At 31.9% G+C, this 27,758-nt stretch overlaps 2 protein-coding genes across 6 annotated transcripts in view; both read left to right on the top strand.

Annotated features, from left to right (window-relative positions):
* Positions 1 to 5,632, top strand: part of LOC111419220 (prominin-like protein) — a 79,098-nt gene extending 73,466 nt beyond the window's left edge. For 3 of the 5 annotated variants that reach the window (XM_071196103.1, XM_071196104.1, XM_071196102.1), the window contains 5 exons: positions 3,610 to 3,728; positions 3,924 to 3,974; positions 4,197 to 4,352; positions 4,664 to 4,765; positions 4,829 to 5,632. In XM_071196103.1, coding sequence (XP_071052204.1) covers positions 3,610 to 3,728; positions 3,924 to 3,974; positions 4,197 to 4,352; positions 4,664 to 4,765; positions 4,829 to 4,844 — 444 coding nt within the window. In that variant the 3' untranslated portion in view covers positions 4,845 to 5,632. Of the gene's footprint in view, positions 1 to 3,609; positions 3,729 to 3,923; positions 3,975 to 4,196; positions 4,353 to 4,455; positions 4,595 to 4,663; positions 4,766 to 4,828 lie in introns of those variants that run through there. The other 2 variants (XM_071196105.1, XM_071196106.1) reach the window with 2 other exon arrangements.
* Positions 5,633 to 5,853: 221 nt separating this feature from the next.
* LOC111419237 (cytochrome P450 9e2-like) lies at positions 5,854 to 26,515 on the top strand. Its single transcript, XM_023052019.2, has 4 exons — positions 5,854 to 5,943; positions 16,288 to 17,324; positions 24,231 to 25,908; positions 26,295 to 26,515. Exons 2-3 carry the CDS (start codon positions 17,110 to 17,112, stop codon positions 25,483 to 25,485), a joined length of 1,470 nt encoding a protein of 489 aa, XP_022907787.2. The 5' UTR covers positions 5,854 to 5,943; positions 16,288 to 17,109; the 3' UTR covers positions 25,486 to 25,908; positions 26,295 to 26,515.
* The last annotated feature ends 1,243 nt before the right edge of the window (positions 26,516 to 27,758 follow it).

Raw genomic sequence — 27,758 nt, 5'->3', positions numbered from 1 at the left:
AGACATAAATAATTTTTTAATTCCTCAAAATAAGGTCGTTATGATTTATTTAAATTTTGATATTTTTTGGCATTTCGCAAATTAACAGATTTTCATTCAAGACTCGTTTTCTGCAAATTCTTTATAACAAACCTCGACGTTATAATAAAATAGAGTTTTTTAGCTTTAATTTAAGATATACATCACGTTCCAACTCCTTAAAATAAGATCAATGCGAATTATTTAAATTTGTGCATTTATTGAAATTGCAGAAAAACGGGTTTTTCGATAAAATTGTTTTTCTGGAAATTATTTATAATAAACCGTATTATTTTTAAACATTATCCAAAAATAGTGTCTCTTAGCTTTAAATTAAGACATAAATGATTTTTTAATTTCTCAAAATAAGGTTGTTATGATTTATTTATATTTAGATTTTTTTGACATTTCGCAAATTGACAAATTTTTATTCAAGACTCGTTTTCTGCAAATTCTTTATAACAAACCTCATTATACCTCGACGTTATAATAAAATAGAACCTTTTAGCTTTAATTTAAGATATACATCACGTTCCAACTCCTTAAAATAAGATCAATACGAATTTTTTAAATTTGTATTTTTATTGAAAGTGCAGAAAAACGGGTTTTTCGATTAAACTGTTTTTGTGGAAATTATTTACAATAACCCCTATTATTTCTAAACATTATCCAAAAATAGAGTCTTTTAGCTTTAAATTAAAATATAAATCATTTTTTAATTCGTCAAAATAAGGTCGTTATGATTTATTTAAATTTAAATTTTTTTTTTGACATTTCGCAAATTGACAGATTTTCATTCAAGACTCGTTTTCTGCAAATTGTTTATAACAAACCCCATTATATCTCGGCGTTATCATAAAATAGAATCTTTTAGCTTTAATTTAAGATATAAATCACGTTCCAACTCCTTAAAATAAGCTCAATGCAAATTTTTTAAATTTACACTTTTACCGAATTTGCAAAAAAACGGGTTTTTCCATAAAATTGTTTTTCTGGAAATTATTTATAATAAACCCTATTATTTCTAAACATTATCCAAAAATAGAGTCTCTTAGCTTTAAATTAAGACATAAATAATTTTTTAATTCCTCAAAATAAGGTTGTTATGATTTATTTAAATTTAGATTTTTTTTGACATTTCGCAAATTGACAGATTTTCATTAAAGACTCGTTTTCTGCAAATTCTTTATAACAAACCTCATTATACCTCGACGTTATAATAAAACAGAGTCTTTTAGCTTTAATTTAAGATATAAATCACGTTCCAACTCCTTAAAATAAGCTCAATGCGAATTTTTTAAATTTACACTTACTGAAATTGCAGAAAAACCGGTTTTTCTGGAAATTATTTATAATAAACCCTATTATTTCTAAACATTATCCAAAAATAGAGTCTCTTAGTCTTAAATTAAGACATAAATAATTTTTTAATTTCTCAAAATAAGGTTGTTATGATTTATTTAAATTTCGATTTTTTCGACATTTCGCAAATTGACAAATTTTCATTAAAGACTCGTTTTCTGCAAATTCTTTATAACAAACCTCATTATACCTCGACGTTATAATAAAATAGAGTCTTTTAGCTTTAATTTAAGATATAAATCACGTTCCAACTCCTTAAAATAAGATCAATACGAATTTTTTGAATTTGTATTTTTATTGAAATTGCAGAAAAACGGGTTTTTCGATTAAACTGTTTTTGTGGAAATTATTTATAATAACCCCTATTATTTCTAAACATTATCCAAAAATAGAATCTTTTAGCTTTAATTTAAGATATAAATCACGTTCCAACTCCTTAAAATAAGGTCAATGCGAATTTTTTAAATTTACACTTTTACTGAATTTGCAAAAAAAACGGGTTTTTCCATAAAATTGTTTTTCTGGAAATTATTTATAATAAACCCTATTATTTCTAAACATTATCCAAAAATAGAGTCTCTTAGCTTTAAATTAATATTTAAAACATTTTTTAATTCCTCAAAATAAGGTCGTTATGATTTATTTAAATTTTGATATTTTTTGGCATTTCGCAAATTAACAGATTTTCGTTCAAGACTCGTTTTCTGCAAATTGTTTATAACAAACCCCATTATATCTCGGCGTTATCATAAAATAGTATCTTTTAGCTTTAATTTAAGATATTCATCACGTTCCAACTCCTTAAAATAAGATCAATACGAATTTTTTAAATTTGCAATTTTACTGAAATTGCAGAAAAACGGGTTTTTCGATAAAATTGTTTTTTTGCAAATTATTTATAATAAACCCTATTATTTCTAAACATTATCCAAAAATAGAGTCTCTTAACCTTAAATTAAGACATAAATAATTTTTTAATTCCTCAAAATAAGGTTGTTATGATTTATTTAAATTTAGATTTTTTTGACATTTCGCAAATTAACAAATTTTCATTAGACTCGTTTTCTGCAAATTCTTTATAACAAACCTCATTATACCTCGACGTTATAATAAAATAGAGTCTTTTAGCTTTAATTTAAGATATAACTCACGTTCCAACTCCTTAAAATAAGCTCAATGCGAATTTTTTAAATTTACACTTTTACTGAATTTGCAAAAAACGGGTTTTTCCATAAAATTGTTTTTCTGGAAATTATTTATAATAAACCCTATTATTTTTAAACATTATCCAAAAATAGAGTCTCTTAGTCTTAAATTAAGATATAAGTCATTTTTTAATTCCTCAAAATAAGTTCGTTATGATTTATTTAAATTTAGATTTTTTTTGGCATTTCTCAAATTAACAGATTTTCATTCAAGACTTGTTTTCTGCAAAATGTTTATAACAAACCCCATTATATCTCGGCATTATCATAAAATAGAGTCTTTTAGCTTTAATTTAAGATATACATCACGTTCCAACTCCTTAAAATAAGATCAATACGAATTTTTTAAACTTGTATTTTTACTGAAATTGCAGAAAAACGGGTTTTTCGATAAAATTGTTTTTTTGCAAATTATTTATAATAAACCCTATTATTTTTAAACATTATCCAAAAATAGAGTCTCTTAGCTTTAAATTAAGACATAAATAATTTTTTAATTTCTCAAAATAAGGTCGTTATGATTTATTTAAATTTCGATTTTTTTGACATTTCGCAAATTGACAAATTTTCATTAAAGACTCGTTTTCTGCAAATTTTTTATAACAAACATCATTATACCTCGACGTTATAATAAAATAGAGTCTTTTAGCTTTAATTTAAGATATACATCACGTTCCAACTCCTTAAAATAAGATCAATGCAAATTTTTTAAATTTGTACTTTTACTGAAATTGCAGAAAAACGGGTTTTTCGATAAAATTGTTTTTCCGGAAATTATTTATAATAAACCCTATTATTTCTAAACATTATCCAAAAATAGAGTCTCTTAGCTTTAAATTAAGACATAAATAATTTTTTAATTCCTCAAAATAAGGTCGATATGATTTATTTAAATTTAGATTTTTTTTGCATTTCGCAAATTGACCGATTTTCATTCAAGACTCGTTTTCTGCAAATTGTTTAAACAAAAGGGTTTTTCGATTATATTTAAAATTATATAATTAAGCTATTTTTTTTGTTACAGAACGGATTTTGGTTCGTTTTATTCTGGTCATTACTCTTATTCATCGTTTTAATAATACTTTCCGTGAAATTGGCATCGTTATACAAGAAATACGATCCTTATTCTTATCCGGGAGAATCGTAAGTATCTCTTTTTTAACTTCTTTCTCAAAAAAAGAAAAACGTAGCCTTTATGTAGAATCTTATTAAATGTGAATCGAATGTATGTGAAATAGGATTGTTATATTTTTCGTATTATTTTTTCGTGTTATTCTGAAAAATTTCCTTGGAAATTTCAGAAATGAATTACTTAATTTTTTTGTGTATGTTTTGCAGCGAATATTTGTATGATGCGTATGCTGATCGTGAAATTATTCCTTTGGCGAGGTAAGTTGGCTTTTTTGGCTGCGTGTTTGTAATAATAAATCAATGTCCCTTTTTATTTTATTTATTTATTTATTTTTATTTTATGATTTCGAATTAAAAGCATGCCTGGTAATGTTTTGTGCAATAAAAATTTTTCTAGGTTATTAAAATTTCTTTTTTGACTAAAACTGGATTTAAAACAACAATTAAAGTGTTGGAGTAATTAGGTTTTTTTGTTTTAAGTAATGGGAAACCCAGCAAGAAGAAAAAAAAGAATAAGAAATATGATAATAGAACCGCGGGGCATTATCCAGCGGATATGGGGGACCATCCGGGTGCTAGGCGAGATTATCCCAGCAGTTCTGGGCAAGATACGCGTTATTCTGATATGACACCACGGTAATTTCTTTTTTAACTTTAACATAAATGAAGTTATTTCTGGTCTTGACCCATAATCGTGCTTATTTTGATTTGATTTGAATTTTTCCATTTTCTTTTGCAGAGTCATTGATATATACAACAAATCGACACGATTTTAATCCTTTTAAATTATTTATCCTACGCTTTTGTTATAGTCTTATTAATTTTTATTGCTATTTATTTTATAAACATAATCCCTCATCAATCATTTACGTTTATTAATTTTTAATCCGCTTTAAATAGATTTGTTATTGTTATTGCTTGCATTGTTCGTTTTTTTTTGTTTTTAGACAACACTGGGAAGATTTCCCGAATGGGGGCCCCCCTCAATATCAGAGGGCGCCCACAGAATATGATAGGCCACCTCCTTACAATTATTACCCGGGAAATTCGTAAGTAAAAAAAAAAATCTTAATAAACATTTAGATTAATTCTTTTTGTATTAATTTCCAAAGAGAACAACAACAGTGAATTCAAAAAATGACTGATTAAAAAAATGATGGGACTGATTCAATGCAAAAATCGTTTAATTCCATCAAATTATTTAGGTTATAATAAAAAATATCATACGTAAAAATCATTGTTAATACCATTTATATACAGGGTGTTCAATATAAATTGATTACAAGTTATAATGAATACTCCGCATTATGATAACGTAATATTTCGATCGAAAAGCTCAGTTGTGATGATGATGGTGAAAAATGAAATGTTATTAGTGGAACAAAAAAAAAATAATCAAACGTGTTAACAAATTTTTGTACTAAGGCGTTTGTGTGTTATTTAGATAGGTTAATTTGATAAGACTTTTTGTGTCAAAAAAAATAATAGCACAAGTGTTTCCTTATTTTTATGTTTGTGTCCTATTTTAATTAATTTGTTTTTTTTAATTAATATCACAATAATTATTATAAATAATTATACAAATACATATACAGATTTCTAAAAGTTTTCCATTCACAACAAAAAGATTTTCTGTGATTTTAATTTCATTAATAGATGTCTGTGTATAGAGATTATTTTCGTTCCTTGTTGAAAACAAACTGCCCTTAATCAAGAATCTTTATTATTATTATTAATACAATTCTTTCAATTCACATTTACTACTCGTATTGAAATAGTAATAAGCTCAATTTAGTACGATTTAGTAAGAAAAAGGTTTTTTGCCATACATTTAATTAAAAACTTATGTTTAAGATGTTTAACTACGTATTCAAAGCGGAAATACATAAAATAAAAAATTGTTTATATTGAATTAATTAATGTCTTTTTTGAACCTTCATCGAATTTCTTTGTTCCATCCTAAAATTTCCTTTTAAATCATTATATTGATTAAATGATTACAATGTAGTAAACATGTTGATGTTTTTTGAATTAATAATGTGTATTTAGGGAGATAATTACAGATTATTAAGAGTTGTTGTTTTTAATACCAATCCAAACAAATTCCTGATCAACCTGTTTCAATTTTTAGGTATGAAGTTGTTGGATACAAAACACGCAACTGTTTGCTGATGCCACCAAAGGGATAAATGCGACAAGAAATGGAGGATAAAATGCATGAAACGAGGTAGGTAAAAAAATTTATTATCAAAGAATTTAATAAGTAAAGAAAGATTTACGAAAAGAGCCAAATATTAGGTTAATTGGTTTCTTGTATTATCTGGAATACAAGAAAAATTTTAAAATATAAATAAATATAGCATTATTATGGGCGATTTTCATTGATAACTTTCAAAATTCGCTATAAAATTAATTTCTTGAAGGATACTTGTGGAAATATCACCAATTATTAATTAAAGTATCCTCTTTTTAATGCAAAAAGCCGTTTTGAAAAATCGCTTTTAGTATTTGTGAAAAAATTTTTTGAAATAATTACAGATTAAGTTTTAAAAATTCGTATAAAATCGATTTCTTGGAATATGAGTATGAAAATTTCTCAAAGTGTTAATGAAAGTGTCCTCTTTCCAATGAACCAACACGTTTTGAAAAATAACTTAGTTTTTGAGAAAACAATATTTGAAGTTTTGATAAAATTTTCGATGTTGCTATTTTCATCGATAACTTTCAAAATTCGCTATAAAATTAATTTCTTGAAGGATCTTTGTGGAAATATCACCAATTATTAATTAAAGTATCCTCTTTTTAATGCAAAAAGCAGTTTTGAAAAATCGCTTTTAGTATTTGAGAAATAAATTTTTAAAATAATCGACAAAAAGAAGAAAGAAAAACAATATTTATTTGGACTTATATAAAAATTATAACAATAAGAAATACGAAAAGAAATACATATATAAAATAAATATAAAAGAAGAGTCCAAAAGGGCTATAGACCTCAGTCTTCCTGCCCGTGATTTTGAATTCGGTTTGGTTGTACTTGGGTCTTCTCAGTTGGGCCTTATTTTTTTAAGAAGTGTGAGCCGTGTTATGGGACAGCGGGTAAGGGAAAGGGGAATGTTGATGAGATTTTTTAAGGCGTTTTTGGGGAAGTTCATAGTTGCTTTAAGGGATAAGGATTGTAGACGGGAGTTTATAGGAGGAATCTTTGTAAGGTCGTACAGGAGTTCGTTGGAAGGGTTGAAAAGTGGGTTGTGAGGGTGTCTAATGCGGGTGATGATTCTCAGGGCTGCTCTCTTTGCTACTTCCAGATGGTACTGTGATCCTCTCGGCGCTTCAGTCATGATTAATGAGGCATATTCGATAATAGGTCGGCATATTGAGGTGTATATGTGAGTAGCGCATTTGGTGGATATCCCTCGGCCTCTATATGAGAGTGAGCGGTGAGGTTTTTGACTTTCATTCTTACTTTGATGGCGTGGGTGGAGAATTTAAGGGTTCTATCCAAGGTAATGCCGAGGTAGTTACAAGTTGGTGATGCTGTGATAGGAGAAGATTGAATTATTATTGTGGGAGGAGCAACGCGAATAGGGAGGAAGGGGATGAAGAATTGGGTTTTGGAAGGATTTATCAGGATACGCCATTTTCGGTACCATTCCTCTATGTTTTGGATGAGCGTCTGCAGCCTTAGGATTGATGATGGAATGTCTACATCATGTGCGACGAGAGTAGTATCATCGGCATAAAGTAAGGCGTAAGACATCGGATCGAAGACGTCTGGGTTGTCGTTGTAGATGTCATGGCAGTAGACGTTGTACAGTGCTGGCGAGATGGGAGAGCCTTGAGGGAGACCTTGTTGAGCGGTGAAACTGTGAGAGTAGTAGTTCTTCACTTTAACCAATGAGGAGCGGTCTGAAAGAAATTCTTTTAGCAGGTTAAGAAGATAAGATGGGATTTTCAACATAGCTAGCTTGTACAGTAGACCTCTGTGCCATACGGAGTCGAATGCCTTCCGAACATCCAGGAAGACTGCGGCGGATTGTTGTTTTTGGAAACGTGCTACTTGGAAGCTTCCCCATTACGGGTAGCAATGAGATAGGACGGTAGTTCGCAGAGTCGGATAGAGAAGAATCTTTCTTGGGGATGCATATGATAATAGAGGTCTTCCAATCTTGTGGGAAATGCTGGGTGGTAAGGCAATAGTTGTAAATTTTTCTTATGTGGGCGTGGATATCAAGATCCAGCTTCCTTAAGATTTCCCTTGAGATGTTGTCGTATCCAGGGGCTGTGTTGGTTCCTCTGTTAAGAAGTGTGAAGTATTCTTCTTCCTGCATGAGAGCATCCTGAGGTGTTTCCGACGAATTGAGAAAGGCGTGTTGGTACCAATTGTCTATTGTGTTTTTGTTGTGAGGGCAGAAGAAGGCCTCATTGCTGAAGGAAAACACCCTCTCAAGGTATTCAGCGTGGATATTTACGATTTTTTCCGGACTAGAGTATGAGCAGCCATCCGTAGGGTCAATAAGCTCCTGGGTTTCTGGGGACTTTTGGTACTTCGAAAGTTTGCGGACTTCTTGCCAGTAGTTTTTACCCTTGCTTCTGTTGATTTTATCACAGGCCTCAATGTATTTTTCACTTCTGAATTGCTGCACTAGCTTTTGGATATTCTTATTAAGCTCATTGAACATTCTTTTCAGAGCAGGCTCCTCATAGGATCTAAAATCGCGGTAGAATCGTCTCTTTTCCTTAATTAAACGGAGAATAAATGGTGGCAGAGGGAAATTGTAATGTTTCTTGTTGTAAGCAGGGCTCGCTTCATCCACCAAATTAAGCAAGCGTTTATTAAAGGTTGCGATAGACTCGGGTGTGATAACAGGGTTAGATCTCACATATTCCTTTATTCCTGCGTTCACTCTTTCCATATTACAAAGTTTATAGTTTTTGATCAGAGTAGGAGCTACTTTAGGTACTCGAATGTTTGTATTAATGCAGATCACAAGACCCAGATGGTCAGAGCACAGATCAGGAATGACATTAACAGACGTGATGAGCGGTCTTATGTTGATTGTGCAGAAGATTAAATCAGGCTTGGAGTTGGGATTATTTGCCATTACAAACGTCGGAGGTGTAGCGATGCGCACAAAATTTGACATATTCACAAATTGATTGATGTGTCTGTTTTTGGCTGGGTTTGGGTTAAAGTCACCGATTATTAGACAATTGTCGTACCGTGCAGCCATGTTAAATATTGTTTCTTCTATCTTGCTAAAAGGATGTATATAAACCAACAATATATGTATTCTTTCTGTGCCAATCATAAAAATAAAATGGAGGGCGTTGTTTAATGGAGAATTTATTCTGGGAGGATTAGCTTTTCCAATTTGTAACACAGGATCGCCCATAACCACCGCTCCGCCTCTGACACCCCTGTTCACAATATTTCCCAATTCTTGGATCATTGTCCAATCCCTGAAGTTAATTAGCGATTTGGCTTTAGTTTCAACGAACATCGCACCGTGAATGCGGTTTACAGAAATATAGCTGCCGATTAGGTGTTTTTTTGGGACATAGCTGTTAATGTTTGCATACAGTAACTTTATCTCAGTCATTGCTGATCTTGCAAAATCATGGTTTGGGAGCCGTGGATCGGTTCGGTGGGTGAAGGTTTATTTGCGTCTTTTAGGTCAATCATGATTATATACATGTAGCTTCCCGAAAAAGCAACGATTGTGTCAATTTGATGATGCTCAATGAATCTACGTTTTAGAGCATTTAAAAGCTCTTGTCGATCCCGCGGCTTGGGAGAGTTGATTTTTGTGAGATAAGTGTCGATAATTTGATCGTGGATCGTATCAGGATTATGAATGCGGCTTTCTTTGGTGGTTTTGTTCATGATTTCCTCAGATTTTTTGTTAGCCGATTTAATTCTAACATTGGGGACGCCTTGTATAGGTGCTTTGGGTCGATTTTTGCATATCATAGACCAGGCACTATGGCTTTCAATGCCACAGGATCTACATTTCTCTGGTAGTTGGGAGGTACATTTGGTGGTGCTGTGTGGACCGAAGCATTTGGAGCATTTTACTGGAACATTACATTTATCGGTCGTGTGGGCAAAATCATGGCATTTACTGCATGGAATTGGAATTGGTGGTGGAGGACGGCTCTCGTAAACTGGGAAATGACAGTTTTTATAAAAAAAAAAAAAAAAAAAAATAAATCGACAATTTTTTTGAATTTAGCAATTTTCTCCGATTAAGTTTTAAAAATTCGTATAAAATCGATTTCTTGGAATATGAGTATTAAAATTTCCCAAAATGTTAATAAAAGTGTCCTCTTTCCAATGAACCAACACGTTTTGAAAAATAACTTTTAGTTTTTGAAAAAACAATATTTGAAGTTTTGATAAAATTTTCGATGTTGCAATTTTCATTGATAACTTTCAAAATTCGCTATAAAATTAATTTCTTGAAGGATACTTGTGGAAATATCACCAATTATTAATTGAAGTATCCTCTTTTTAATGCAAAAAGCCGTTTTGAAAAATCACTTTTAGTTCTTCAGAAATAAATTTTTGAAATAATCGCCAATTTTTTCGAATTTACCAATTTTCGCAGATTAAGTTTTAAAAATTCGTATAAAATCGATTTCTTGGAATATGAATATGAAAATTTCCCAAAATATTAATTAAAGTATCCTCTTTTTAATGCAACAAGCCGTTTTGAAAAATCACTTTTAGTTTTTGACAAAACAATATTTGAGTTTTGATCAAATTTTCGATGTTGCAATTTTCATCGATAACTTTCAAAATTCGCTATAAAATTAATTTCTTGAAGGATCCTTGTGGAAATATCACCAATTACCAATTAAAGTAATTGGATCCAAATAAGTTGACATATCTTATCAGCTTCCTTATTACTTTCATTTTTGTTCAAATATCGCAATAATGTGGCAATGTAAAGGTATCACTTCAAAAATGTACCAGAAATTATAACGATAATGGCCGGATAGATCCGGTATCCGGCTTTTCGCAAAATCACTATGCGTTCCACTATTAATATATACTAATATATGAATCACCCTGTATATATACTAATAATATACAGGTGTCACATAAAAAACGCCCCAAGCTGTAACTCTGTTATTTACATTCCGATTTTCATGACACAGGTATCAAATGAAATGGTTTTATAAATACTGTAATTCATGCTACAAATAAATTTTTTCCTACGCTATCTTCAATTTCAAGCGATTATCAACTTTTGTTTTTCAAATTGCTGCGTATATTTTTCTTCATGTCATTGGATAGAGATTTTTTCCTGAATCCATTGATGTACAATACATCCATTTTAAATGTAATTTTAGCAGAGAAAAGACATCCTGTATATACAGGTTGTCACATAAGAGTGCCGTAAGCTGTAACTCTGTCATTTACCTTCCGATCTGCTAAAATTACAATTAATGTTAATGTATTGTACATCAATGGGTTCAGAAAAAAAATCTCTATCCCATAATGTGAAGAAAAACATACCGACCAATTTGAAAATCAAAAGTTGATAATCGCTTGAAATTGAAGATGGCGTTGGAAAAAGTTTATTTGTAGCATGAATCATAGCATTCATCAAACCATTTCATTTGATGCCTCTTTCATGAAAATCGGAATATAAATGACAGAGTTACAGCTTGGGGCGTTTTTTGTGTGAAACCCTGTATATAGAGGGTGATTCACATAAGAACTGACACAGAGCAGAGACATGTAGAGGACAATAAATTAAGATGATTTAACGTAACTTACCTCTATACTAAGTTGTACACCTGAGGAGTTATAGGTCTTCAAAGTTGGCTCTTAAATTTTCAAGAAGTTCAATATCTTCGTAATACATTAAGCTAGAAAAACCAAATTTGGTATACGTTATGAGTGTACCAAGGGTATTAAGTAAGTTGCGTTAAATCATCTTAATTTATTGTCCTCTACATGTCCCTGCACTGTGTCGGTTCTTATGTGAATCACCCTGTATAATAAACTAAAAATAAGTGAGCCGTAGTCTTCATACATCAACTTATAGTGAAAATCTGGGGCACTAAGAAGATACCTGCAGATTCCTATACTACCCTCATATGTTCAATATATAAAAAGCAGAATATCGCTTCTCCTGTACCACATATACAGTCCTAATAGATATGCTATGTTACAAAATCGCCCCATACGCAGAAGAGACCTTAGGTCAGTACCAAGGTGGGTTTAGAGAAAAGTAAGGGAATTTGAGACTAGTCTATTTAACATCTTCATAAATTTTAAGCAAGCCTATAACGGTTTGTATCGAAAAGCACCATATAGAGCCACGCAGGATATGAGAAATCCTTTTAAATTACTAAATCTGACACGTATGGTGTTTAATATCGTATTGTTCAATATAGCGCTACAAAAGGTCATTAATGAGTTGCAAATAAACCAGAATAGCACCATTATGTACAAAAATAACGCCAAAAAATAAATATAGATAAACACCAAAGTGATGGGCCTGAAGATGGTAAAACCTCATATCATTCACCTTCCATATCTCTACACAGCTTTTTTTAAATCTACCTTTCAAACACTGATTTAGAACAATTCAAATTATTTTCGAATATGATTGTATCAAGAATCTCGAGGATTTCTCTTCTCTATTAATTTCTGTTGACCTTGGAATGATCTACCTTGGTAGATCCATCTCCCATCGAGCATTTTGCGCACTTTATAAAAAAACTTTTTGTATAAAAGTTGTTCAATATTTTATTTACCATAATAAAACATCATTAAATTGTTTCTATTTCAAAAGATAAATGAGTAACGAATAACACTTGAACGAAAATGGGTCGGCTTAAATGATGTTTTAAATGTGAATTGATTATCGTACCCGACGTCATCATTGCAAGTATGCAACCAATATCGCGATTTGCGTATTGCAATACCAACGCTGTGATATTGGTTGCATACTTGGAATGATGACGTCGGGTACGACATTAACCCGGCTGTGGGAACGTTGGGTTGATCTGACCCAGGGACACATATAAAGTGTATATGAACATTTAGCTAATGTTGAGTCTATATTCATCGTATATTTATAACTATAGATGTGAATTTTTCCAAAAAAAAAAACACTGTTTGAAAACGATGAAAGATATTTTATTCAATTATTAAATCGGTGCTACGTTACGTTTCAACCAATAAGTTGGTCTTCTTCAGGCACGTCTAAAAGGTTTTATAAATTAAATACATATAATTAAAACAAAATTACATATTAAATATTTACCGTCTTAGGACGTAGAAAATGGCAGTGGGAACGTGAATAGCTCCCAAAACACACTGTATTAAGCCGAGGTCGCTTGCCGAAATTTATAAGACTTTTATATTTATAAAATATAAGACTTCTCAGAGTAGACAGGCTCAAACTATTGAAAATTGTTTGGTGCCTGCCCATTTTTATCACAGAACACTGATGACAGCTATTACAAGCACAGAAGCCGCTTGGTGACTCGTTACGTTTTACGATTATACAGCGTGTTTCTGTATAATGTACATACATTATCCATTTTTACATTTTTTTACATTATCCATCCGTTTTTAATCCATGAGAAATGACCCGTAAAACACGTTAAAAATAAAAAAAGCGCGGAAAAGTGATTAAGACTAGATTAACTTCAGTTATAAAACTTCTATTATACGATAACTAACTTCAGGTTTAAAATGTCAACCTCAATTTTGACATATTTGTAATCTTCATTAAAAATCCTTTAAAATGAGTACAAACACGACATATTTATCTTCAATACTAATGAAGTTATGGTCAACTTCCGGTTAAGAATGTCAACGTCAATTTTGACATATTTGTAATCGTCGTAAATTAAAATGAGTCCAAACATGGTGCGTTTAATTCCAATATTACTCGAGATATAAGCAACTTCCGGTTTGAAATGTCAATGTCATTTTGACATTCTTAATTTCTATAAAATGTCTTAATATTTGTCACAAAAATAAAAACATAATAAAAAAAAATTAAGGTTGGTATTAATATTTAAAAATTAAATTGTTGCTAACTTCGGGTTTAACGTTTTTTATTCTAATTTTTTTGTTTTTTGAGATAAGTGCTCCATCTTTGGGCTCATTTTAAAGGTTTTTTAATGAAGATGACAAATATGTCAAAATTGGACCGGAAGTGATTGTATTTCCATTAATATTAAAGTTAAATATGTCGAGTTTGGACTCATTTTAAAGGATTTTTTATGAAGTTGACAAATATGTCAAAATTAAAGGTCGAAAGTTAGAACTTTTTGGTTTTTTGAAGTAAATGCGTCAAGTTTTGAGTCACTTCAAAGGTTATCTTATGAAGATTACGAATATATTAATAAAATTAAAGTTGACATTGACAACTGAAAGTTATTTTCACGACTAAACACTAGATTAACGTCAATAATAAAACTTCTATTATATGATAACTAACTTCAGGTTTAAAATGTCAACCTCAATTTTGACATATTTGTAATCTTCATTAAAAATCCTTTAAAATGAGTACAAACACGACATATTTATCGTCAATATTAGTGAAGTTATGGTCAACTTCCGGTTAAGTATGTCAACGTCAATTTTGACATATTTGTAGTCGTCGTAAATTAAAATGAGTCCAAACATGATACGTTTAGTTCCAATATTACTCGAGATATAAGCAACTTCCGGTTTGAAATGTCAATGTCATTTTGACATGTTTTTAATTTTTATAAAATGTCTTAATATTTGTCACAAAAACAAAAATATAATAAAAAAAAAATCAATAATTAAGGTTGGTATTAATATTTAAAAAATAAATTGTTGCTAACTTCGGGTTTAATGTTTTTTATTCCAACTTTTTTGTTTTTTGAGATAAGCGCGCCATCTTTGGGCTCATTTTAAAGGTTTTTTAATGAAGATGACAAATATGTCAAAATTGGACCGGAAGTGATTGTATTTTTATTAATATTAAAGTTAAATATGTCGAGTTTGGACTCATTTTAAAGGATTTTTATGAAGTTGACAAATATGTCAAAATTAAAAGTCGAAAGTTAGAGCTTTTTGTTTTTTTGAAGTAAATGCGTGAAGTTTTGAGTCACTTCAAAGGTTATTTTATGAACATTACGAATATATTAATAAAATTAAAGTTGACATTGACAACTGAAAGTTATTTTCACGACTAAACACTAGATTAACATCAATTATAAAACTTCTATTATATGATAACTAACTTTAGGTTTAAAATGTCAACCTCAATTTTGACATATTTGTAATCTTCATTAAAAATCCTTTAAAATGAGTACAAACACGACATATTTATCTTCAATATTAATGAAGTTATGGCCAACTTCCGGTTAAAAATGTCAACGTCAATTTTGAAATATTTGTAATTGTCGTAAATTAAAATGAGTCCAAACATGATACGTTTAATTCCAATATTACTCGAGATATAAGCAACTTCCGGTTTGAAATGTCAATGTCATTTTGACATATTCTTAATTTTTATAAAATGTCTTAATATTTGTCACAAAAACAAAAATATAATAAAAAAAAAATCAATAATTAAGGTTGGTATTAATATTTAAAAATTAAATTGTTGCTAACTTCGGGTTTAATGTTTTTTATTCCAACTTTTTTGTTTTTTGAGATAAGTGCGCCATCTTTGGGCTCATTTTAAAGGTTTTTTAATGAAGATGACAAATATGTCAAAATTGGACCGGAAGTGATTGTATTTTTATTAATATTAAAGTTAAATATGTCGAGTTTGGACTCATTTTAAAGGATTTTTTATGAAGATTACGAATATAATAATAAAATTAAAGTCGCTCAGTCAAGTGATGTATAACTTGCAATTTTGTTTATTTACACTTGTTATCGCTAAATAAAATGTTATCAAACACAAATCTGGCCAAAGTGTTATACAACGATGATATAATGATATAAGATCTAGTAATAACGTAAAAACAACAATTATGATGAGTATTTTTATGTAAGAGATTTCTATTTTTATCATCTCTCTCGAAATAAACATTCTAATTGCGTGGATTTAAATTACTATTTAAATGTTATGACAAAAATTTGACGTTGATTAATTAAAAAAAAATGTTAATAAACCCAAACTTATTAAAAACATTAATAATCGCGAACATTATCACGATTACAAAACCGCTCCAAATTGATTTTAAAAAATGCAGTTTATGTCGAAACCCTTATTCATTTGAAACCGGCCTCCAAAAGCACATTTCTGAAGCGACGATAACCCCAAATTGCAAATTAACCACAAAAGCTGAAATTATTGAAGAAAGTTATTGTAAAGGATCGATTTTTAGTACTTCTCATATTTTAACTTCAGCGAGTTGCTTCTTAAATCAAAAAAACCCCGAAAAATCTTGCGTTTATCTTCGTTATTTAAACGTAAAGGATAAAATAACATTTTTAAAAATGTTTATAAGTAACATAACATTTCACCATTGGAATAATTTTTCCGAAAATGATCTTGCGGTTTTAAAAGTAAGCTCATTATTGTTTATGACATCTTTTAATTCTTTTTTCTAGTTAAAAAATCGCATAGAATTCGACGATTTATATTTGGGTTATTCAAAATTACCCGATGACGAAATTAAAATGGGAAATTTCAATAATAATAACTGTTTCATAAGCGGTTATATAAAGAATACGAACGGAGATGTTCAAGTTTATAGTATTGAAGTGGAAATTTTACGATCCGATGAATGCGTGGATCTCGCCATCATCAATAACATCACTTTTATCGATAAATCTTGCAAATATTGCGTTTTAACACAAAGAACCGAACAAAAAGCTGTTTTATATGCGAATGGTAAAGGAATTATTTGCAAGAATACGATAAGCGCTATGATGACTCCGATTTTTTACGAGTTTCACAACTCTTTATTGATCCCCGTTTTGGATGTTGGGAAAAAATCGACTTGGGTTCGCTCGATAATGTTAAATTTGAGATTAATTCATTTTAATACTCATAAAAGAAGTGTTGGAGTTAAAATAAGGAGTGGAAATGAAATGATTTTGATTCTTTTTATATTATTATTATTATTATTATTAAAGTTTTGGGAATAGCGCCATCTCTTGGTGCCTTGGTGCGATTAATACATAAAGAAGAAATCTGCAATTTTCGATTTAAAATTTTTATAAAAATTTTTTTAACACGAATTCAAAATCAATTTGAATTTGTGATGATTCAAAAATAATTTTTGCAATTCGACGAATTAAATCGAATTATTCCGTTTCTATTCGAAACGATTTCTCACATTTATACTTAGAAATATATATACAAACCTCCCCGATTTCGACCTTGCAACAGAATTGAAACAATAAACTAACCAATTTCATTTCGAAACGATGCTCTTCGTTCATCTCGTTTTGTTTGCAATTTTTTTGATTCTTTTGTTGATTGTTGTTGTTAAAAATGCTTGGTGCTCGAATTATTGGAAGAATAAAAACGTCGATTACGTGATTACTTCTCCCGTTTTCGGCGATTTAAAAGATTTCATTTTGAGAAGGAAGAATTTGGGTTATTTAGTTCTTGAGTGGTATCGAAGATTTCCCAATAAAAAGTATGTAAGTAACCCATTTGTATCATATGTTTAGGTATTTTTTGGCCATTATCACCTAAATCACCGCTAAATAGATATTATTTAGATAATTATTACTACTTTTATTATAATTAATGTATTATATTGAACTAAGACTAGTACTAACACTAGCACTATAATCTTCTTCAGAAACATAGTCCTAGAACTAGTACTTAGTACTTTTACTTATCCATTGGCCTCTTTTACCATTCCTCCTCAATCTTCTCTGCAAAGTGCTTGGCGTCCTCTCACTCCCAGCCTCCTTAGGTTAGCCTCCACGTCATTGTTTGCGCGTTTGTTCCAAAAGTCGTGCATCATCAGGTTTCTGTGGGTATGCTCTTTTTACCGTTCTCTCCTCCGACATCTTCGTCTTGTGGCCAAGTAGATGGCTTGGCCACATGAAGCTTGAGTCTGGTCTTCCTAACTTCGGATGAAAGGAGTGGCCCATCATATAAATATACTTCCTCCTTTCGGCTTCGCTCGTCTATCTTAGTTAGCATCTATGTCTTTTGTGCTATGAATGCTCTAATTTGCTTTGTTTCCAGCTTTGATTCTTTCCTCGCTTTCCAGTCCATTCTTATTATTCTCTGTTTTCAAACGAGTATCCGCATACATTGAACGATCGCCATATCTTAGACCTTCCTTTAACCATGAGCATATATTTTGTCTTATTATGATTAATATGAAAGTATCTCCCGTAGGCATATGCCCAGTTCCAGTTGTTCTCTGTATTCTAGGCATTACGTTGTTCGATTTAACAGTCGTATTCCGATGTTCCTGATGACCCTTTCTAAAGCCCTCTTGACCCTTATCTGAGGACGGGGTTCACCACAAGCTCTACCGAGATCGTTCCGAGCATCTTTATCACAGTCCTGGTGTTTGCTAGTGTCATCCTTACTAGTCGGATAAGCTTTTCCGGTACCGCGAGTATCCGCAGCGTATTGTATATCTATCTAGAGTAGTGATGTATGTAAGGAAACGGGAGTGCATGCGTTCCCGCACACCGCACTTAGGCCCCATTGGACCCCTTGTGCATACTTCCAACATAACCTCTTTTCACATCAACCAGCCTAGGGAATATTACTCAGAGGTAAGTTCCTGATATCATCTGTGGTCGGCCATGCCTCTCCGAGGGTCCTCATTCTGAGGTCTGCTAGAGAGGGGCAATCACACAAGATGGGAGAATTTGCAAGCTTCATATTGTGAAGGTGCTTGTTTACCTTACAGTGTCCCGTGAGGAGACCTGTGGCTAATCTAAGGGCGTTTTTTCCAAGCCCTACGAAAAACTGAGCTGTAGATTTCGAAGGATATTTTAACAAATCCTTAGCAAGATAGCAGCCTGGGGTTTTGTCCCACACGTTTAGGAATTTTTTGTGGGTAATGTACTTAATCATGTTGATATGAGTAGCTAAGGAAGGGGTAATTATCGGCTCGGGTGCATAGGGAACTCTGCTGGCAGCACGCTTTGCCAGCCTATCCGCATGTTTGTTACCCGTAGAGCCGGAGTGCCCCTTGATCCATTGGATAGTGACACGATTGTGTTTCGTGGCTTCTTCCAGTGCTAGATGGCAGTCCATTATTAGTGCACACGTTATCTTAACGCTGCTTAACGCTAAAACAGATTGCCTACTGTCTGTATAAATAGTATAACACTTACCGCGTTTGTTCGAGTCAACAATATAATCAGCAGCCAACACAGATTACCGCCGTGTAAATCCATAGAGCTATCTTGGGGGACAACCCCCACGTCCTCCCGACAGCCCTACGGCACTGGCCGTAAGCGACGCATGCCTTTTTTACTCTATTATCTAGGTGGGATTTCCACGTTAACTTGCTATCTAAAATTAAGCCCAAGTACTTAACCTCTGTAGCCAGTGTAAGTGGAGTGTTAGCGAGCATTGGCAGTTTGGGGTTGCCTATGTTGCGCATGCGTGTAAAAATAACCATCTCTGTCTTCTTGGGGTTAACGGAGAGGGATTGTTTAATACACCAGTTCTCAGTTATATTGAGTGGTTCCTGCATCCTCTCAAGGAGTACCTTGACGTACTTCCCTCGAATGAGGATTGCCAGGTCATCTGCGTAGCCAACGGTTTTAAAGCCAGCTAGTTTAAGGCGTTTCATCAGGCTATCCAGGGTGAGATTCCACAGAAGTGGAGAAAGAACCCCCCTTGCGGACAGCCTCTGGTAACAGCCCTTTGTAGGGTGGCGTTGCCAGCCCTTAATTTAACGATTCTATGCCTTAGAGTGCTCTCGATCCAACCACATAGGGTCGGAGGAACGTTATGCTCTAACAAGGCCTCGTTTATTCCGGAGAAGGTGGTTCTGTCAAAAGCGCCTTCCACGTCAATGAAGACACCCAGGGCGGACTCTTTGTGGTCCAGCGCATCACCAACGAAGCTAGTCACCACGTGAAGAGCTGTTAGTGTGGATTTCCCCTGAGTGTAAGCATGTTGATTAGAGTCTAGTGGCCTGGTGCATATCTAATATAACGATCGCAAAGTCTCTCCAACGATTTCATTAAAAAGGAGGAGAGACTAAAGGAAGTAGTCTTGCTTACCCGGTTTAGGTATGAAGTTAACCGTGACATCACGCCAACTTCCCGGTACAAAGCGAAGCGCCAGGCAACCCTGGAAAATTCTCTTCAGGTGCGGTAGCAGGTCGTCCAGTCCCCATTGTAGAAGGGCTGGTGCAATAATAATAAAAATTTAACTTGAACAGCTTGTATCTCCAAAACAAAGCGTTTGTCGACTTATGTTTATATGAAGCTTTTGTGTTAATTTTAAAAGATCTATCGACTGTTAAAGTGCTGCTACAAAAACCTGAAACCTCCTGTATATACAATATACAGGCTGTTCCGGTGACTCGGGGCATAAAATTAACCTCACATACTAGAGCAAAAGTGATGACGATTCGTGAAAAAAAATTATTATAAAAGTCTTCAAATGGCCAAGATATGGGCCATCAAAGTTCAGAAATTTTAACACATTTTTCTAAATATTTTCGATACCATTTATGGTAGAGCGTTGAAATTTGGTACAGGGTAAACAAATATCAAGCAAAATCATTGAACCAATTTTGACTTTGATCGGGCGGTGGCAACCATGCTATACAGGTGTCCCTAAAATTTGTTTGCTCAGAACTTTTTTGTTCGCTCGTAACCCTACATTTATTTTTGTACTTATTAATAGAAAATTTATTTTAGAAACTTTTATCACTCTTTGAAAATTTTCATAACATTGATCGTTTTCGAGTTATACGCGAAAATATTAAGCTTCGATTTCAATAACACTAAAAAACAAAAATCTTCGAAAAAGTCAAGATTGGCCATGGCAATTAAAAAAAACAAATTGAGCTGTCAACTTGCTTATGTCGTTTAAATACAAACGATAGTTTTTTGTTAGTTAAGTTTTTATTAATTTTAAGTGTCCGAAATGGAGAGTTACACATTTAGTGAACAAACTGACATGATTTTGACATTAAGGGAATGTCATGGAAATAGACTACGTAGAAGAAAATACTACAGCTAATATTTTGGATATGGCGAGGCACTTTTTAACTTCAAAAACAACTGTCTGGAGTGTTCTTCACGAGCAACAGCTTTATCCATTTCATTGTTACAATGTTCAGGAAGTTCGACTGGCTGATTACCCACTGCGACTGCAATATTGCCAAATAATGCAGCACAAAATCCAAATTGATGATCAGTTTTAAGAAAAAGTGCTTTTTACAGATGAATCCACTTTTTCTAAAGATGGAATCATCAATTTGACAAATGTACATAGTTGGGCGGACGAAAATCCAAGATTTAAGGAAACTTAGAAATCACAATGGAGATTTTCTCTTAACGTTTGGGCTGGCATTGTGGGCGATGTAATTATTGGACCCGTTTTCTTGCCATCAAGGCTGGATGGACATACATACAGGCGACATTTAGAGGAATTAGATGATTTTTTAGATAACGTTCCTTTAAACACAAAGCAAGCAATGTGTTATATGCATGATGGTGCTCCTGCGCATATCACACAGGCTGTCCAAGAATTTCTGAAGGAACGTTTTCCGGGACGGTGGATTGGACGAGGTGTAGGTGCATCGATAAGTTGGCCCCCCCGATCGCCGGATCTTACACCTGTAGATTTTTATTTATGCAAACGCGTTAAATCGCTAGTTTACTGCGTTGAAATAACTTCAGTTGATCAACTGAGGTTGCGAATTGTTGATTCATTTGATCAACTTCGAACTGAGATTAATGTTCTCCGCAGAGTGCGCTTTAATTTAAGACAGCGATATCAGGCTTTAGTATTTTTTTCTTCTTTTTTATTTATTACTATTTGTTTATAATTTTATTGTTCTCGTTAATATTTTTGTTATGTTCTTGTTTGTTGAAATTACTTTCTTTTATTCAACTAAAATAAATTAACACTGGATTTAACTAAATCTGCACTTAGAAATTTATGCAAATAATGGTTATTAGCTCAGTTCGTTTTTCAATTGTCATCGCCAACTCAGATCTTGCGGAATATGTTTCCTTTTTTTGTTTGTTACGATTGAAATCAAAGCTTAATATTTTCGCGTATAACTCGAAAACGGTCAATGTTATCAAAATTTTCAAAGAGTGATAAAAGTTTCTAAAATAAATGTAGGGTTATAAGCGAACAAAAAAGTTCTGAGCAAACAAATTTTAGGGACACCTGTATAGCATGGTTGCCACCGCCCGATCAAAGTCAAAATTGGTTCAATGATTTTGCTTGATATTTGTTTACCCTATACCAAATTTCAACGCTCTACCATAAATGGTATTGAAAATATTTAGAAAAATGTGTTCAAATTTCTGAACTTTGATGGCCCATATCTTGGCCATTTGAAGACTTTTATAATAATTTTTTTTCACGAATCGACATCATTTTTGCTCTAGTATATGAGGTTAATTTTATGCCTCGAGTCACCGGAACACCCTGTAGATATAACACCCTGTATATACAGGATGGTCCAGTTTTTAATCGGGAAACTTTACTAGGATATAATAAACCGTCGAATTTGAAACTTTGTACGTATTTACTTCTGGTTAAGACCTTATTTCCAACCATACCTTAAACTTTCCCAGCACCCTCTAAGGAGGTAAAATTCACCACCCTCTTGATTTTTTTTATAAGAACTTTTTAACGCTACAATATATAAAAAACTTGTGTTATTTTGGCAAGTACTACGTCCTAGTAAAGTTTCCCGATTAAAAACTGAACCACCCTGTATATTGTAAGGAAGGTTGTATATTGGTTGTAACATTTCTCATGTACTTTTCTAATTGTAAATATGTAGTTGCTTGTTAACCTCTCTCCGCGGAATCCACATTACCAATAGTTACTTTGTATGTTGTATTGAGTAGAGATTTCTCTACAATTTTTACATTTTTAGCCCCTTCTTATGCACCAGGCATATCATGCTCATTGCCTACTTACTTAGACATTTACTCTCGATCCCACACTTCACGAGCATACGATGTATCTATTGCTTTAGCGCTTTCCCTCCAAAATTTAAGAGTTATTGTTTGATTTTTTCTTCGTGTCATTGATTTTTCATGCTTTGCGGCTTCCTTCACTTCAGATTGGGCCGGGGCTGATATTTCTATGTTGCCCTCTCTCATTCCAAAGTAGTTGTCTTCTTGATTCGGTTCGTTCAAGAGATCCTCGAAGTATAAGTTTACATCCTTGCTCTCAATCATCTCTACCCTGGCCTGAAACCCTCTTTTTTCTTATTATATCCTGCCATATATCTCTCTCCTCTTGACCATTAAAATAGATACACCATTAAATAAGAAATAGAGGACTATTTCCTCTATCTAATGAGACTCCTACTCTCCTTTTTCTCTTTACTATATGGGATGCTCGTGCAAGCTCCTGCACCCTCACTCTAGTTATTCTTTCCATAATTCTTTGCTTTGCTTCATTTCTTATATCGATGGCTTCAGTACACTCTTAGTCAAACTAACTCTCGTCTGTCTCTTTTCTTCTCATATCCAACTGTTTTATTCTCTGCCGTATGTATTGCTTCCCTCAGAATCTCCTTTGCAGTTCTTTTTCAAAGTCTCCCTTTCGTCTCTTCCTCATTCTTGGGTAATTTTGAGCTGTGATATTTCCTCTTGATATCTCATCTTTACCAGGAAGTGGTCTGAATCTATATCAGCTTCTTTAAAACTGCGAACATCCATTACATCCGATCCGGGTGTTGTATTCATCAGTATGTGATTAATCTTGACTCCACTAGAGTATCTCCGTGTAGGGCCTTATGGTTGTCCTTATGTCAGAAGTAAGTGTTCGATATGGTCATCTGCTTACTTACTGCAAAGTGTATAAGCCGTACTCTATTAGCGTTTGACATCAAGTGTGGGCTTTCCTTTCTTATTGTTGTAATGTAGATATGCTTCTCAAAGTTTCTCGTGGTCTTGATGTTCGTGATACTTGGGGGCGGCCGACGTCTTCGAAGTCGGCAGAGGTTACTTCTTAAATTACGCAATTCACGCACTTACACGCAATTCGCTGTGTAGATTTATACGTTAATTTCAGGAAGCCAAAGCGCTAGAATATGTATATCCCTAAAGTCTTGCTGGTCAAAACATTATTAAGAAAATATCTTCAATTTGGCCCCCTTTTTAATCTGCTCCGTATGTTATAAATCACCCTGTATAAGTAACGGTTGAACTAACACGAGTATGCAACCAATATCACACTGAATATATCTGAATACGCAACACTGTAATATTGGTTGCATACTTGGAATAATGACGTCGGGTACGATAATTAATTAACACACTGTATGTATTCTGAATGATGCAAATGGGTTAATAACAATTTAATCAAATCAATCAAAAATTAATTTGAATTTAAAATTTTTTAGGTATTATGGCACCTATTTATTTTCGATTGAATCTTTAATAATCAAAGATATCGACTTAATCAAGAAGATAACAATAAAAGACTTTGAATATTTCTGCGACCACATAAACGTAACCGACATCGAACAAGAACCGATTTTCGGCAAAAATTTAACAGCGTTAAAAGGCAAAAAATGGAAAGAAATGCGAAATTTCTTAACCCCATCATTCACCGGAAACAAAATTAGATTAATGTCCGGATTAATTTCGAATTGTGCCAAACAATTAAACGAGCATCTCCTCGAAAATTACAAAAACAACGAAATTCTCGAAATTGAAGCTAAAAATTTAATGTCTCGAGTCACCATCGATGTAATTTCAACGATCGCTTTCGGAATTGAATCAAATTCATTAAAACAAGATACTATTTTATATAAAATCGCTTCGTCAACAACAAACCCATCGAAATTCATTTTTATTTTCGCCTTAATCCAAATTTCTTTTCCAAAATTAGCGAAAATATTACAATTGAGTCAATTACCATCGAAAGAAACCCAAATTTTCACCGAAATAATCAAAGAAACTTTAAAAAAACGCGAAAAACACAACATAATTCGCCCAGATATGATCCAACTTTTAAACGAAGCAAGAAAAGATGAAAAAATCACCGTTAATGATATCATAGCACAAGGATTCGTCTTTTTCTTAGCTGGTTTTGAGCCAATTTCAACTTTATTAAGTCATTTATTAAACGAATTGGCCTTAAATCAAAACGTTCAAAGAAAACTCCAAGAAAAACTCGACGAATTAAACGATTTAAGTTACGACTCAATAAGTAAAATTAAATATTTAGACCAAATTGTCTCAGAAACTTTGCGTTTATGGCCACCATCGGCGTTTACAAACCGAGAATGTGTCAAAAATTATTTAATAAACGACGATTTAACGATCGAAAAAGGAACGGGAATTATAATCCCTATTTTTGGAATTCATCGGGACGAAAAATTTTATCCAAATCCGGATAAATTTGATCCGGAACGATTTAATGGGCCAAATTTAAATCCTTACGCGTTTATCCCGTTTGGAATTGGGCCTAGAAACTGTATTGGATCGAGATTGGCTTTACTTGAAGCTAAAGTGATTGTGTCGCATTTATTATTGAAATTTGATGTTGTAAAAGTGAAAAGGACCGAAAATGAGGTTGTTTTGAGTCGGAATAGAGCCGCTTTGGTGCCCGATTCTTTTTGGTTGGGTTTAAAAAAGAGAAAATCTAATTAAACAACAATCGTTTTAAGCGCGCTTTAAAATTAACTACAAAAATAAACAACTTATTTAAACAATTCATCTAAAAATAGTTCTCATATATTTTTATTACGTTTTGACTTTTATTATTTCAAGTTTAATTAATTTAGATACTCGGGAGAGTTATAAATTTAGATTAAATCTATTTATGACTCGAATGGAATTTTTTTTTTTTTTTGAAAATTAGACATTTTTTTTAAGTTAATTTATGGATTAAAAACTTTTATAAGGCTAGTTCAAGGCTCTTGAATTCGTTTCGTGTGTTATTTTATCTTTTTTGTTGATTGACGAAGCGTGAAAAAGTTACTGCGTCGAATTTGATCTAAAACTTTAAAACTATTTTAATTTTAAAATAGGCATTTTTAATAATTTTTTGAGTTGCGCCATCTCTTAAAGTTTGTAAGTACTAAATAAATGGGATGAAATTCTCCATATTTCTCAATAAAATATATAAAAATAGAAAAAGTAAAAACTTTTTGTGAGAAATAATGTTTCGAAACGATTGTTTCATCTTCAGTACTTTAAAATATATGCAAAATGATGGAAAAATACAAAAATATAAGTAGATTGGGAATATCTAAGTAAATTTTTAGCAAATATTCTTAAAAAATAAATTATTTCTATACAGGTTTTCTTTTTGTTAAAAATAAAAAACAATTTAGAAACATTGGAAATAAACTTATTTCTCACAAAAAGTTTTTACTTTTTCTATTTTTATATACTAAATAAATGTAAATTTTTTATAATATTCTTATCCTTGTAAATAATATTTTAATTTTTTCCAGAAAAACCGAATTAAATCTAATATACAGGGTGAAACAAAAGTAGCTAATAAATACGCCATTTGAAAATTAAATCAATTAAATCATAATAGTAGCAGGGAATGTAGAGAGGCGAAGAGTGATAGATAGATACTATATATATAGATACTATAGAGGCCAGGAGAAATTACAAAGAAGAATGCAAGAAAAAGAAGGAGGATCTTTTTGACACTTTCAAGTTATACGAAAATGTAAGTTTTGTTTCAACATTTTTTTTCTCAATATTTTTCCAATCCAACCCAACAATTATTATACATCATTTTAAAGAGAAAGCTTTGAGCTTTAATTTAGAAAAAGTCTCATTCCTTAATTTCAATAAATACGGCTTCCAGGAATTTTTGAATTTGCATCTTTTTTAACACTTTTAGGTTATACGAAAATGTAGGTTTTGTTTCAACATTTTTTTTCTCAATATTTTTCCAATCCAACCCAACAATTATCATACATCGTTTTAAAGAGAAAGCTTTGAGCTTTAACTTAGAACAAGTCTCATTCCTTAATTTCAATAAATACGGCTTCCAAGAATTTTTAAATAACTTCTTTTTTCACACTTTTAGGTTATACGAAAATGTAAGTTTTGTTTCAACATTTTTTTTCTCAATATTTTTCCAATCCAACCCAACAATTATTACACATCATTTTAAAGAGAAAGCTTTGAACTTTAATTTAGAACAAGTCTCATTCCTTAATTTCAATAAATACGGCTTCCAGGAATTTTTAAATTAGCATCTTTTTTGACACTTTTAGGTTATGCGGAAATGTGAGTTTTGTTTCAACATTTTTTCAATCCAACCCAACAATTATTATACATCATTTTAAAGAGAAAGCTTTGAGTTTTAATTTAGGAGAAGTCTCATTACTTAATTTCAATAAATACGGCTTCCAGGAATTTTTAAATTAGCATCTTTTTTGACACTTTTAAATTAAACGAAAATGTAAGTTTTGTTTCAACATTTTTTTTTCAATATTTTTCCAATCCAACCCAACAATTATTATACATCATTTTAAAGAGAAAGCTTTGAACTTTAATTTAGAACAAGTCTCATTCCTTAATTTCAATAAATACGATTTCCAGGAATTTTTAAATTAGCATCTTTTTTGACACTTTTAGGTTATGCGGAAATGTGAGTTTTGTTTCAACATTTTTTCAATCCAACCCAACAATTATTATACATCATTTTAAAGAGAAAGCTTTGAGTTTTAATTTAGGAGAAGTCTCATTACTTAATTTCAATAAATACGGCTTCCAGGAATTTTTAAATTAGCATCTTTTTTGACACTTTTAAATTAAACGAAAATGTAAGTTTTGTTTCAACATTTTTTTTTCAATATTTTTCCAATCCAACCCAACAATTATTATACATCATTTTAAAGAGAAAGCTTTGAGCTTTAATTTAGAACAAGTCTCATTCCTTAATTTCAATAAAT

Source organism: Onthophagus taurus, chromosome 5, assembly GCF_036711975.1.
Source record: "Onthophagus taurus isolate NC chromosome 5, IU_Otau_3.0, whole genome shotgun sequence".
In the NCBI taxonomy this organism is placed as follows: Eukaryota; Metazoa; Arthropoda; class Insecta; order Coleoptera; family Scarabaeidae; genus Onthophagus; species Onthophagus taurus.
This window is presented reverse-complemented; position numbering and strand designations above follow the sequence as displayed.

Excerpts from the sequence above, each read along its gene's own strand:
- LOC111419237 (XM_023052019.2), top strand. The coding sequence starts at position 17,110 with ATGCTCTTCGTTCATCTCGTTTTGTTTGCAATTTTTTTGATTCTTTTG. Across the intron at positions 17,325-24,230 it reads CGAAGATTTCCCAATAAAAA|GTATTATGGCACCTATTTAT; the intron begins GTATGTAAGTAA and ends AAAATTTTTTAG.